At 40.9% G+C, this 14455-nt stretch overlaps 1 protein-coding gene across 1 annotated transcript in view; it reads right to left on the bottom strand.

Moving 5' to 3' along the window:
• The window catches only part of UGCG (UDP-glucose ceramide glucosyltransferase), a 66852-nt gene extending 64245 nt beyond the window's left edge, over window positions 1-2607 (bottom strand). The window contains exon 1 of the mRNA XM_029203295.1: window positions 2536-2607. Within this exon, the coding sequence (XP_029059128.1) occupies window positions 2536-2567 (32 nt within the window). The 5' untranslated portion in view covers window positions 2568-2607. The remainder of the gene's footprint in view (window positions 1-2535) is intronic.
• Between the last annotated feature and the right edge of the window lie 11848 nt (window positions 2608-14455).

Genomic DNA, 14455 nt, shown 5'->3' with positions numbered 1-14455 from the left:
GGCCTTCAACTGACACACATGCTTTTTGGGTCCCATCTTCTACTCCAAGCAGTTTTGAGGCATTTTTCCCTCCTTAAGTTTCCTCTCTTAGAAATTTGGGTGCCAGTTGTTAGTTGAATATTTTCCCCACCTTATTACAAACTTTCCCCAGGGTTAGAGGTGGGCCTGGAACAAACAGGATAGACTTGCTTTCCTCATCCATGCCAGCTCAGCTACCAGACTGCTTCTTCCCCTCTGTGCTTGCTCTACTGTGAACTACGGACAAGAGGGAGGAAAGGGAAGGAACAGATGCAGTAGGGCTGTTAAGAAAGGCACTCAGGGGAAGTCAGTGCTTGTGACTTGAGAAAGAAAAAACTAAAACTACAAAAAAGAATCAGAAAGTATGGTGCTCCCCCTGCTGCATGCGACCCCCTTTCTTTCCCTCTCACTTCTTTCTCAAGCAGGATTTGTGGTCCTGAAATCTGGAATCTGGTGCCCTTGGGTTCGGGTGGGTTCTAGTCTGATCCTTACTTTCATTAAAATGTTGATATTTTGTTCATCATGACTTTTTTCATATTAATTTTTAAAATAACAACTTTATTAAAACATAATTCACATACCATAAAATTCATCCTTTTAAAGTGTACAATTCAGTGGTTTTTCAGTATATTTACATTTGTGTAACCAACATCACTATCTAATTTTAGAACATGCTCACCACCCAAAGCATTCATTTTAATTTTTAAAATATTACTTCGAATATTATTTATCTTGATTACTGAGTTTTTTGACCCCCTCCTTAAATTCTGCCCAAGGTGACCAAGGAAAGCACTTCATTCATCTGACCCTAGTCTTGGCCCTGCTAGGCTCCACTGATAGATGAAATTTGGGGCATCTCTTATCTTTAGTGACTCTACTGGACAGAGGTACTCGTCAGCGTAGCAGGCAAAGGTAAAAGCATCTGTTGAGGAAGGAAATGGGAGTCATGTTCACGGACTGCTTGCTCTGGGCCATGCGTTTAGTATATGCATACTACTTAATTTTTATAACTATGCACAGGAGTCATTACCGTACTATTTTACAGATGGGGAAGCTGAGACTCAGAGAGTTTGAGAAACTTGCCCAGGGTCACACAGTTAAAGATGGAGCCAAGATTTTCAGAGAGATCTATTTGATTCTAGATTATGAGTTCTTTCCCGTTGTTCTTCTTTTTGATCAGTAAGCAGAATAAACATGAGATCAAAGAAGGCAGAGAGGAAATAACAGATAAATTCAAGGGGTTCAGAAAATTATTTTCTGTAAGGTCTGTTTTGGGAAGGCAAAAAGGGTGGGATAGTTCCTATTTCTTCTAAGAAATAGGTTTCCTAAGCACACAGCTTCATAATTTGGGAAGACCAATGTTTGTCTTCTTAGGACAAAGGTTGATGCAGAAAAATGCTTTCTACACCACCTGATATTTTTAGTCCATTATCCATTATGAATGTGTATTTCACAAGTCTTATAAAGGTCATGATTGTTCATCTTCCAGTTTTCATTGAAACTCATGTAGCATGTTTATTATTTCCCCAAGTCCCACATTATGTTGTAGCAGATCTTCATCTTTTTCTAATTAATTTCATAAAGAACGCTTATTTAGTTCAGATGCTATGTTCATGCTTGTACAGATGGAGCTAAATAAAGATAGACCCACCTACAAAAGGTTAAAGTCTTAAATGGGTGGTTCAGAGAACCTCAAAAGCTGGCAAAAAATACGATCATAATGCCGTTTCACACTGAGCAGGATTCTAACCCTTTCTGGGTCTTAGATTGCTCTTCTCTAAAATAAGAGAGGACTGCACCAGAGAAGTATTTCTCAATTAGAGGAAAAAACAGAAACATCCAAGTTATCTAAGGAGCACTGAACCACTCTCTCATCCCCACTCTCAATCAAGGTCTAAGATTCTGTTAGTTATCACCCCCTCCCCCATTATCCTAAATGAGAACCACTAGCTAGCGTACCTCTGATCTAAACATTCTTCGGGTCTACAAATTTCCAGGACAGAGGTGAATAAAATATTAATACTGTATATAAACAAAGAGGCTGGTATGTAGCCTCAGAGATGTGGCTTAGACTCAGGGATTCTAAGAGGGTGAACACACAAAACCTCAGTGTGGGGAACTTCCTTGGTGGTCCAGTGGTTAAGAATCCTCCTTCCAATGCAGGGGATGCGGGTCTGATCCCTGGTCAGGGAACTAAGATCCCACAGGCCATGCGGCAACTAAACCCGCGTGCCGCAACTACTGAGCCCACAAGCCACAACTAGAGAGAAGCCCGTGTGCTGCAAATAAGAGCCTGCGCACCGCAATGAAAGATCCCGCGTGCTGCAACTACGACCCGACGCAACCAAATAAATAAATAAATAAATATTAAAAGAAAAACCCTCAAGGTGAACATTCTTGGGTAAACCCTTTTCTCCTGAGTTCCAAGCGAGCACGTTGAAGGCCATGCCCAGGGCATAACTGAGGAAGCACTGTGTTGGAATCTCACTGCCCACTTGTGTCTCAGGCATGACTAACCCAAAGGGCGGGGACTGAAGGTCTTCTTTCATTCACATTCAACTTGCTCTGAGCCAGAACTCAGTGTATCTTCCTGGTACCTGGCGACAATGGAAACAGGATAAGCAGGTCAGACAGAAAAACTGCATAATGGTGACTTGGCGTTCCTTCTTGTAGGGTCTTACTGTTACATAGGACCTACAGCACACACCTACTAACCATACATACACATGTGTCATAAACATGTGTACACTGGTCTATATGCCAACACAGTAGAGTGCCATCCAGTACATATACTCTGTCCTGATACACACACACACACACACAAACACACACACACACACACACCCTTCTCTTACACTTGTCCAAACATAAACATATAACCTGTCCATACACAAATAACTTACAAAAACATATCCTACGCATAAATAAGCATAAATGTCCCAAAGGTAGCTTCCTCTTTCTCTCTCCCTCTCTCTCTCTCTCTCTCACACACACACACACACTACATCCAATCCCACACCTCTAAATATCCTGTCACGTACATCCACATACTTTGTCCCTACCACTTTACCCCACACCATACATTTGGCTACCACCAACCATTTTCCCGTACACACACAAACATGCTCACAATCAGTCCATTCACACTGACTTTTTCCTCTTTTATGTTATACAATTAGGGGCCCACACCATACTCACCTCCACCTCATACAGACCTTAACCACATATACATCTACAACCTTTGCTCTACCATCCTATCCATATCACATACTTGGCTTCCACCTATCATCCTTATTTTTGCGTGCACACACACACACACACACACACACACAGAGCCTCTACCCAGCCTTCACATCTGAAACACACATCCCGAGCCATCCCATACTCCCCATCCTGGCCCCAGGGACATCACATAGCTTGGCCCCGCTCTCCTTTAACTCTTTCTCTCCCTCCTCCTGACCCCACTGCCCACCAGCACCAGAGGCACTACTCAGATATGCACAGTAACTCTATCCCAAATATCCTGTCCTTTCCCTCACACATTACAACATTAAAAGAATTGGGAGATATATAAGGATTCCAGGGTTATTGGGGTGAATGGTTATGCTTACTACACCTACAGTTACTTTTTTCTTTCATGTTGAGGGACTAGTTTGGGATTCCATTAGTGACTGTAATTTTGGGTAACACATAACATTTCCCCAATGGACATGTAGTCAGTTACCACACATTTTCAATTATTACACTGTGATCTTTTTGAAAAAGGCCAAGGAAAGCCTGGACACATATAGACACAGAAACACATAAATCAAAGATAAACTGAAAAATTAAGGGCTTTTTACTTTCCATTGACAGGAACTGCTTCCTTATCTTTATGCCCTACAAGATCTGAAACCAAAAGTAGTTGGCACATCATTAATAAGTGCATGCAACCGTTATACCTGCTAGGTCTCAGAAGAGGATTCAGGAACATAGGCAACTTTCAAGCTTGAAAAAAAAAGTGTGTGTGGAGAGAGTGCATTAGCATCCTTGAATCTTAGAGTTAGAAGTAGTCTAATAATTAATTCTCACTGCAGTCCAGAAATTCTGTCTGTGGCAGCAGCTCCTTACCAGGTGAGAATTCGGCTTCCTCCTGAACAGTTGAGCAGCTCTTGACTTCTCAACACTACCACTTTGACCTCTGATAGTAGGGAATTTGGGGCCGTGTTGAAGTAAAAACGATTTTCCTAAATGTTAACACTGTTGGCCATAGTCCTCCCCTCTGGAATAAAATAGAACGCTCTGTTCCATCTAATCTAGCAAACAGTCTGTAGGGAATTTATTCTTTAACTCATTCAACAAATATTTATTGAACTCCACTGGGTGCCATGCACTATAGTAGCATGGGGAAATAATGGTGAGAAAATGAGTCACAATCTCTGTTGTAAAATCTAATAAGCATGACTTCTCTGGGAGTACTTGGCAATGAAATTATGAAAGAGAACCTGAATAAATGTAAAGAATTAGCAATGTGACTTGGGAAAGATAGGTGATTGTTCAATTAAACTCAGGATCCGCTAGTCATTCCTGCCCTCTTGATGAAATGGGAACTAGAGAGAGGAGGTGGAAATCGCAGGAGCCAGAATCTGACATTAGACAAATCCAGGAGACAGTTTTGGTTCCAGAAAATAAAACTGAAGAGATGCCAATGGACTCCAAGGAGGTTAGATGGTAGGCATATCTTGAATGTCTGGGGCAGCCCAGGATCTATGCGTGCCCATGATGCTAGGCTTCCAAGATAAAATACAGGACATTCAAACAAATTTGAATTTCAGCTAGATAACAAATAAAATTTTTAGCATAAGTATCTGTCATGCAATACTTGGAACATATACTAAAAAACGATCCATTGTTTATCTAAAATTCTAATATAACTGGACATCTTGTATTTTTATTTGCCAAATCTGGCAACTTTACATTATGCCACTGATAGGTGAAGAAGACAAGGTTCTCCAGTTTGTGTAACTGGCCTTTCAATGGGCTAGTAAACAGAAAGTAAATGGAGCCAAACTGAAGAAGCCAGGAACCTCATAGATTTCCATTGGGTAGAAAGAGACAGAAGGAGGAGGTCAGAAACAAGGGATTGGCAAGTGATAACAAAGCTACAGCCAATGACCTAGGGCTCATTTCTTGTTGCCAACCAAAATCTACCTCAGGTCATGTGCATATCTTAATTTAACATTTGGGGCAGCTAAAAATGAGGTGGAAAGGAGCCAGAAGCCATAGCCCCTCTTAACTGTGCTAATAGCATTTTTTGCCTGAGTTCCAATTCACTTTAGGATTAATCTGTAATCTGAAAGTTTATTCTTTTCTAGCTATCGGTGTAGCTGACATTGTTTGTTTGCTAGATCATTTTCATAGCAAAACTTCCTTTTGGAAAACTCCATCTGGTCTAAGAAGAAAAGAATGTTTTCTATACCCAACACTGGCTACATAATTTGTGAGGCTCAGTGAAAAATAAAAACGCAGGCGCCCTTGTTCAAAATTGTTGTGAATTTCAAGTGGAAGACATTAAACCAAGCATGGGGTCCTTCTAAGTGTAGATCATACATCCACGAAGGCAACACTTTCCATACCTTAATCATGATAGAGAAAACCTGTATACTTATAGCTAGGGACAGTTATGGAAGAAATTTGGACTCATTTTAGAACTCACAGGGATAAAATAAACTGGGCAGAGACAGGGGACACAGGTAGGACAGACTGACCTTGGAATGGGTGAACTCATCTAGCAGGTCTCCTCCTCCTTGTTTCCTTCCAAGTTTTTTGGGTTTTTTTTTTTTAACACTTTCATCTGACATGATTTATTTATAGACCCTCTTAGTTTTATTACCTCTCACTGTCCTTCCCTCTTCATCTACCTCTTTTCTGCCTCCCCATAGAAAATCATGTTTCACATATGGCCAGACAACACACAGTAGAGTAAGACAATTCCTCCCTTTGATCTGGACCCTACTTTCAATCACAGTCTAATAATATGTTAGCCTTTTCAACAGCTGCTTCATGCTTTGGACTTATATTAAGCTAAGATTCAATTAAAACCTTTCAATCTAATCCACATGACCCAATCTAAGTCAGGACCTGAGTTTCTAAAAATTCCCTTTAAATTTAACATGTCAGATTTTATATCTGCCTGATTTAAATTTCAGTTTGTTGGTTTCATATAGCATTTCAGCCAACTGAGATCACTTTGGAAATTGATTCTATCATCTACGGTCTTAGCTGCCCTTCCTGGCTTTGATCCACCTGTAGATTTGGCAATTCTACTATCCATGTCTTCATACACATCTCTGTTTAAAATGCCAGACAGGACAGGGCCAAAGACAGACAGGATCCTCCACAAGAGGCTTGTTCCGGAGTGACACAGAGACAATAATACCATTCCTCTAGGTATGGTTCTGTCAAGCATGGGAGGAAGTATGTGAGGAATCGTAAGAGGAGGTAATTTGACATTCCTTGAGAAGTGAGCAGTCTGAAGAGTTATTTGAAATATTTTCTAAGGGAAAGTGTTAGAAACCCAAGTATCACCAGTAGAAAAATTTAGATGCACAAAGAGATAGCTGTAGGCATAAGACAAATTAAGAAGGGAAAAAAATAGGGAGACAAAAGAAAAAGAGATTGGGCAAAAAGGAAGGATGAGGATCAAAAGGAAGGATGCAGAGAGATCAAGAGGGAAAGATGGAGAGAGACCTCAGTGATATCAGTTTTAAAAGTCATGTGACCTTGTTTTAAGATTTATCACTTCCTGCCTCTGCATGCAAAATGAGGCTAATAGCCAGTCCTTAAATAACCTCATCTCTCTGGTGAGTATAATAATTGGACTTATGGGCCACATCAGATAAAAATCAGGATTTCCTGCACCTAATCCAAACTGACGTGGAACTATTTGAGGTTTGGATTCTACTTGATACAAGTGGTCATATTCCTCTCTTATGAAAAATGGAATTAACAACCTTCTGAGTTGAATGAAATACTGCCAGGAAAATCAGCTGAGAATAATTGAGAAATTATTCCCGTGACTCTACTCCTATTAATAACCACTGCCCTCAGTGAAAGTTAAAGGGATGAAAAATTTCCTTTGACTTTCCTCTCCTGTATTTGGTAGTAAGGCACTTCTGATTAAATGATATAGAATCATATTTTACTCTTGTCAGTTTTTTAAGGATTCTGCCAAGAAGAGGATTAAAATTAAGAGCTAATTTTATTTTTACTGCAACGCCATCATCAGAATAGGTGAGCAGGACTCCCCTTTATCCACATTCACACATGCTCAGCCATGCCACCTGTTTCCAACTTCATGTGCTCTCACTCTTCCATGGTGCGGCCCACGATGTCCTCCTGTTTGGAATGCCTTTTCTCCTTTACCTGCTTGGCTAATTGCTTCTCATCTTTTAAAGGATGAGTTCAAGCATCACTTCCCTAGAAATATTTCCTAATCATTCAGTTGAGTTAAGGAATATAGATGTCCCACCTGGGCTCCTGGATGTAGTAACAAAGTCTCTCTTTTCTCTACTAGACAGAGTATTAAGGCAGGAACTGATTATTGTTCAACACTAAATCCTCAATAATTAATACAGGGCGTGGAACATTGTGGGTGCTCAGTAAATGTTTATATAAAAGGAGGAGAGGGAAGAAGAGAAGAGAGGAAGAAGAAAGGGAAGGAGATAGGAATAGATGATAAAATCTCATCCTATGGAATGGCTTTTATAGTATAGTACCTGAAAAGAGTAGGTGACCTTTAAAAGACTCTTCTAGTCTTAGCATTCTAGCCTGTCTTTTCATTGACAGGTTTTCATCTATCTGAATTCTGTGCGATGACCTATGATTCAAAGAGGAGACAGATGACCACTTGGCAGCGCTGCCCTGAAGATAGTCAAGTGCACTGATGAACGTCATCCTCAAGGAAATCTTCAAGTTTCTGATGAATGTTCAAGTGCACTTTGTGATGATATTGATAACCAGTGTGTTACAGTGTAAAAAGAATATGTTGATTAGTTTCAAGCAATAGAAGATAAATTTTAAATATGTAATGAAGTAGTTGAGGCTGAGAGAACAATTATCCATCAGAGAAATAAAGCACAACTTTATCTGAGTGAATCTGGAATATAATAAACTTCTGAGGAGCAGTTTCAACCAGAGGCCAAAGACATGCTACCCAAGAGCTCATCAGCATTTCTCAGCCTCTGCTTCTTTCTACCCTAAATGTAGCACATACTATGTTAGCAGATGTACTCTAAAGGGGAGGTTGACACATCTGTACATTAGTGCATATTAGTGCATTTTGACTCCCAGAGAAATAGTAAAGTTATTTTTTATCAAGAGTTTTGGGAGCCTTTCTTCTAATAAATATGGCTGCACATTGTCCCTAAGTGATTCCTTAATTATAGAAAAATATAAAATTCCCAACAAGGACCCAGAGTCACAGTGTCATTTCCTGCTCTGTCATAAGACTAGGTAATTTTTTTCTGGATTCCATTTCTGGAGATTGAGATGAAATTCAGAGTTGTAACATGTAACAATACCACTGAAATATCTTTAAAATCAATGCATTAATATGCCAAAAACTTAAAAGCCCTTTGGAGGAGAAAACACTATGAAAAGAAATACTCAGGGACCGCCCCCTCCGTCCAAGTTCATGCACAGTTACATGCCTTTGATGTATCAGAGTAAGGAAGAAATTTGAATGTCTCGGACTGACCTCTCTCCTAAAGATACTACATGTTTGCATCTCCAAACTTCCTACTTTACATTTATACTGGAATAGCCCATCAAACTGTGAATTTAAAAAACTAAATTCTCAGTTCCTAATTCCTGTTCCTAAAAATATTTCCCCTTTTCTGACTTACTTCTATCAATGGTGTCCCTGAAGAAATGCTCAAAGAGGATGTTTCCCAGGTGAAGCAAAGGCCTAGTGAACAAGGACCTACCTGGTCTAGAAGCTTCTGAGATGCAAGTAGAGAGGGAGACAATAATGACACTGAGAGTTAACTGATGGAGTAAGGCCCATGAGGAGGTGGAGAGGGATAAAATTCACAGCACAGGTAGCTTTGGCTTTAGATTAGCTTTTGATCAGAGGATTAGCTTTAGACCAGGGGAAGGAGGAAAGGATGTGAACAGATGAAGGTAATTTTGCATACTGGAGATGAGAAACAGAACCTTAAGTAATTACTCTTTAATACTTTTTATTTTCTCTGTAAGGTAGCAAATGAGGGCATCTTGTAAGAGTGAAGAAATAGGGTGGGACACAGAAGCAGTAGAGGTTTGAAAAGAATAGAGAAGTCTGAAATAACTGCTATGTGGAAACAGAAAAGAGAGCTGACCAGTGATGTGTCATGGAAGTCCCAGCTGTTTTTCCAGGTAGGTTAGGTAAAAGGTTAAGGGGACAAAAGAAAAGACACTTCTGTCAACACCGTCATTGATCTGAAGGGCTAAGAATTTAGGTTGGATAGGAAAGAGACAAATAGACTGGAAGAAAATGGAAGAATCAAGTACTGGGAGGTCTTGTTAGGACCAAAGAGGTCTAGAAGGTGCAAGGCATGAGAGAAATGGAAGATTGAAGCCACAGAGTAAGATACTAGAGTTTAAGATTCTGGAGGTAGAGTAGTTTGGGGCAATTGACGAGATCCAAGATTTGTTTGTGAATGGGGGTGACTAAAGTTACATGGAGGTAATGGGGTTGAGAAGGTCAAGAAGCTGTTGGATAGGTCATCCATATGGACATTGTGGTCACCCATGGTGATTGTGGGACTGGAGGTGGATCGGGGTCACAGGTAAATGTGGGGAAGGGACACAAGAAATATGGTAGTTTGAGTCACAGAAGGGAGCTGTGATATAGGGAGCCTGAAATTCAACAGAGGAAAATTATTTACTTGAGGTTATAGGAGTAATGGTCCGTAAATGACATTGGGATGTAAGAATGCTGCTCTTTCTTCTGGGTCTTGTGGTAGATGGAGTATGGAAAGGGCAGTAGGGGAAATAGTGTCCTTAGGGGAGAACCTATGTCATTTACAATAGGAGGAGAATGTCAAAGATGTAGAGGACTTTGGTTATTACGGTCCAGGGGTGGGAGTGAGGGGAAAGTGGGAAGCTGATCTTAGAAGTGGGAGTAGAGTATGAAAGACCACATCCTCCAGGGAACTTTTCCCCTCATTCCCCTTATCCCTCATTCTCTGCACTTCTAAAAATGAATGTCTTCAAGTACAGAAACTGAATGGCATTCCTCAGCATTCAGATTGTCTGAGTCATTGTAGAATGCTTCCTTCCAAGTATCCTCCTAGATTCTGATGAGGTTACATACTGCCCTGAGTTCAGACTTTGTGAATATCCAAGCTTTCCTCAGCTGGCCCAGCAAGTTGAGAATGATCAAGGGTAGGTAGTCAGTGCATGCTCTGACTGAAAGAAGCCTTAGTAATCCCAACGCGTCCTGATTCCTGCTTTTTTTTTTTTTTTTTTTTAATGGCAGGGTAAATGCCAGAGGAACACTTACCAGCAGATTCTTTGCTGTATCCTTTCTAAGGACTCAGGCCTTCAGCACCAAAAGCAAGCACTCTTAGGATTCAGGCATGAGCTCATAGCCAGGGGTGGCTCTTTTGCCTTTTCTTCTGCAAAATACTCTCCATCAGGTACTCCAAGTCCAGGTGAAGCCATTTGGTCCCTGACACAAGTTGCATATACTGTTCACAGCAGCAGACTGAAGTAAAGGCCATGAGCTAGAAATTCCAGAAGATGGTTGGGCCATGACCATCAAACCAACAATGCCAAGATGGCTGGTGATCAGGAATTCACAGACATTCTGACATTAGTGGGCTTAGATGTCCCAGCTGGCAGAGAGGGGAACTTGAGCTCTCTTATATGATCAGGCAGGAGATCTATAGGCAGAAAACTGCCTTTCACGTTGAATATCTTCTATTTGCTTTTATGGTCTTTCCTACCAGTTACAATGGTCTGTCTCAAGATAAGGTTTCTTATCTTGAGGACCTGAGGCTGGGTATATCTCAGAACCAGATGGTGCAAGTTCTAGGTACTGGCTCCTCTCCACCTACCCTGTTCTACTGCAGTTAACTGGGCCATTCTCAGCTTTGTTCTAGGATATGACAACCTATCATGTGGAGAAAAGATCATTATTAATAATAATAGACATTTATGAGAACTTATTATGTACCAGACACTTTATGTATATAAATAGACTCATTTAATCACCTCAATAACCTAATCAGGTTGGCCTTATTGGCCCCATTTTTTAGATAAGGAAACAGAATTTAACTATACCCAAGATCACAAAGCCAGTAAGTAAGCAGTTGACTCATTCTTCAAAATCAAACAGTCTGAATATGGAGGCCTTGCTCTTAACCAGTACGTTATACCAACTTGCTTATTTTATAAAGATAGAGAAAACATACAAATGACCAACCGACTCCTGAAAAGATGCTCAACATCCCTAATCATTAGAGAAATGCAAACCAAAACCACAATGAGATATCATCTCACACCTGTCAGAATGGCCATCATCAAAAATACCACAAATAACAAATGTTGGAGAGGGTGTGGAGGAAAGAGAACCCTTGCACACTGTTGGTGGGAATGTAAATTGGGGCAGCCACTGTGGAAAACAGTATGGAGGTTCCTCAAACAACTAAAAAAGAACTGTCAAATGATCCAACAATTCCACTCCTGGGTATATATCTGAAGAAAATAAAAACACTAATTCGAAAAGATATATGCACCCCAGTGTTCATAGCAACGTTATCTACAATAGACAAGACATGGAAGCAACCTAAGTGTCCATCAACAGATGAATGGATAAAGAAGATGTGGAATACATACATATATATATAAAATGGATACTGCTCAGCCACAAAAAGAATGAAATTTTGCCATTTCTATCAACATGGACAAACTTGGAGGGGATTATGCTTAGTGAAATAAGTCAGACAGAGAAAGACTAATATTGAATGTTATCGCTTATATGTGGAATCTAAAAAATAAAACAAACTAGTGAGTATAACAAAAAAGAAACACACTCACACGTATAGCAAACAAACTAGTGGTTACTGGTGGGGAGAGGGAAGTGGGGAGGGGCAAGACAGGCTTAGGGGATTAAGAGGTACAAAATACTATGTGTAAAATTAAGGGTAGGACTTCCCTGGTGCCCCAATGGTTAAGACTCCACTCTTCCAATGCAGGGGGCACAGGTTCAATCCCTGGTCGGGGAACTAAGATCCCACATGCTATGCGGCGTGGCCAAAAAAAAGGGTATATTGTACAGCACAGAGAGTATAGCCAATGCCAATGTTTTATAATAACTATAAATGGAGTACAATCTTTTAAAAATTGTGAATCACTATGTTGTGCACCTGAAATTTATATAATATTGCAAATCAACTATACCTCAAAAAAAGAGAGGTAGGGACAGTGTGTGGTTGCTGCAGATCGTACATTTCACTAAAAGAGAACTCTCCACAGATGGAATGGGTGCCTAAGTGAGGGGGTAAAACTCCTCAAGCAGTGGCTCGGTATCAGGGACACCACAATGGGGCTTCAAATCATGGATGGATGGTAGGAGACAGTCAATTTAACAGAGTGCTGAGGCTGAAACTTAGGTGAACCTTCCAATGCCATCTGAGTGGACCCATTGGATGCTAAGCTCTTCCATCACACACATGTAGGATTATCACATCCAACAAAACCGGGGACACCCATCACTTCAGAGAGAACAATATGTTCTTTCATTCTAATGAGACATCTCTTCCGATGAAACGCATACTGAAAAAATCGCAGGGGTGAGATTTCGAGCCACAAATAACCCAGTGCATACCTGTTTCATGCCTGAATTTATGTCATTAGCCAGTCAACCCAGGGTGCAAAATTGTTAATTGTCTTTACTGACAGGTGCACCCTGGTGGGGGGCAGGGAGGATAGAGGGGAAGGAGAGGAAAGGAAGTGATCATGTATCAGCCAGGTCCAGTGCTACCTGCTTTTTAGACAAAATTTCATTGAATCCTCACAGAAACTCCATTACATAAACATTATTATCTCTACCTTACAGATTAGGACACTGGGAATCAGTCACATAACTAATAAGGGGTGGAACCGGGACTTCAAAGCTGCTGGGTTTTTACTGTAGCGTTCTGCATACTCATGTACAGGTGGGAGAGATGGCAACTTCCACAAGGCCTTAATGAACAAAAGGAGAAGCTGAAGTTGGTATAAGTAATGTTTGGTATGCCGAGAGCTATTATATTCTTGATTCACTCGGCTTGAACTGAATACGGAGAGAAGCCAGGGCTCTGTGCCTGTCAACCATATCTTCCCTCTTGTCCTAGATGCAGGCTCCGCAGAGCTTGCTGCCAGTTCACCTTTCTGCTTCCAATCTCTGGAAGCCAAACTGGGTATAACCGCAGCCTGACAGAACTGAATAAAGACCCAATCCTCTTATTGTACAGACCAAGAGACTGAAGCCCAGAGAGAGGTAAGGACTTATTCAAGTGCAGGCAAGAGTTAGCATCAAAGCCACGACTGGAACCTGGACCTTTATTCCGGACAGGTTTTTTAGGTAACAACAAGGCTGGCCCTGGAAAATTAGTGATTCTATGCCACATCTCCTTAAATCCTGTGTTCAAGTCTAATTGTATCTTTCTGGGGATTTACCATATGAAAATGTCAGTGAGGATGAAGAGGATACATTGTATTTACGTTCAGGAGACATATTTATTTGGGAGATAAACATCAATAGGACTAATGTGAAGAGTGACTGGGTAGAAACCAAGGGATCCATTATGAAGTCCAAACCCCAAGTAAGAAATGTATCAGGACCTTCAGAAAAACCCTGGCCCTCGGTTGTTTCAAAGAAGGGGACCAGGTGTGGATGGACAGTGATATTCACTCTGTACCTTGCTCTGTAAAGCCTGTGCTTTTCCACACAGTCTGTGTTCCCATTCTGGTTTATAACTCCCTGACCTTCCCATCAGAAGATTACAATCAGAGTACATGGATCTGCTTCTTTGGGGAGAATGAGAAAAATGTGCCCATCCTCTGGGTCCCTAGCCTCGTGTCTCAGTGAGCAGAACATGGGCTAGATTTCTGCCCTGACTTACCTTCTCCAGGCACTCCTCTACATAGCCCAAGTTGCACAATCATATTGGGCAGTGGCTCTTTCTGTCCCTCCCCCAAAGAGCCCATCCGTGTACTTACAATTGCCCACAGAGCCTTACCAACCAAGTGTGGGTGTAGGACAGGGTGTTACTCAGGCTGATGCAACTCTGATGGGAATTACTCAGTTTTAACTGAACTCTGTTCTACTCATTGCTGAGTTACGAGTCTGACAAAAACCCACTTCAGCTCCTGATGTTGGGATTTTTTAGACTTTCCTAAATTGGAAGTTGGCATATGATTCTTAGCA

This window comes from Monodon monoceros, unplaced genomic scaffold, assembly GCF_005190385.1.
Source record: "Monodon monoceros isolate NGI ecotype Baffin Bay Population unplaced genomic scaffold, NGI_Narwhal_1 Super_Scaffold_5, whole genome shotgun sequence".
NCBI lineage: Eukaryota > Metazoa > Chordata > Mammalia > Artiodactyla > Monodontidae > Monodon > Monodon monoceros.
The sequence above is the reverse complement of the archived record's forward strand: the minus strand, read 5'-3'. Positions and strand labels throughout refer to the sequence as shown.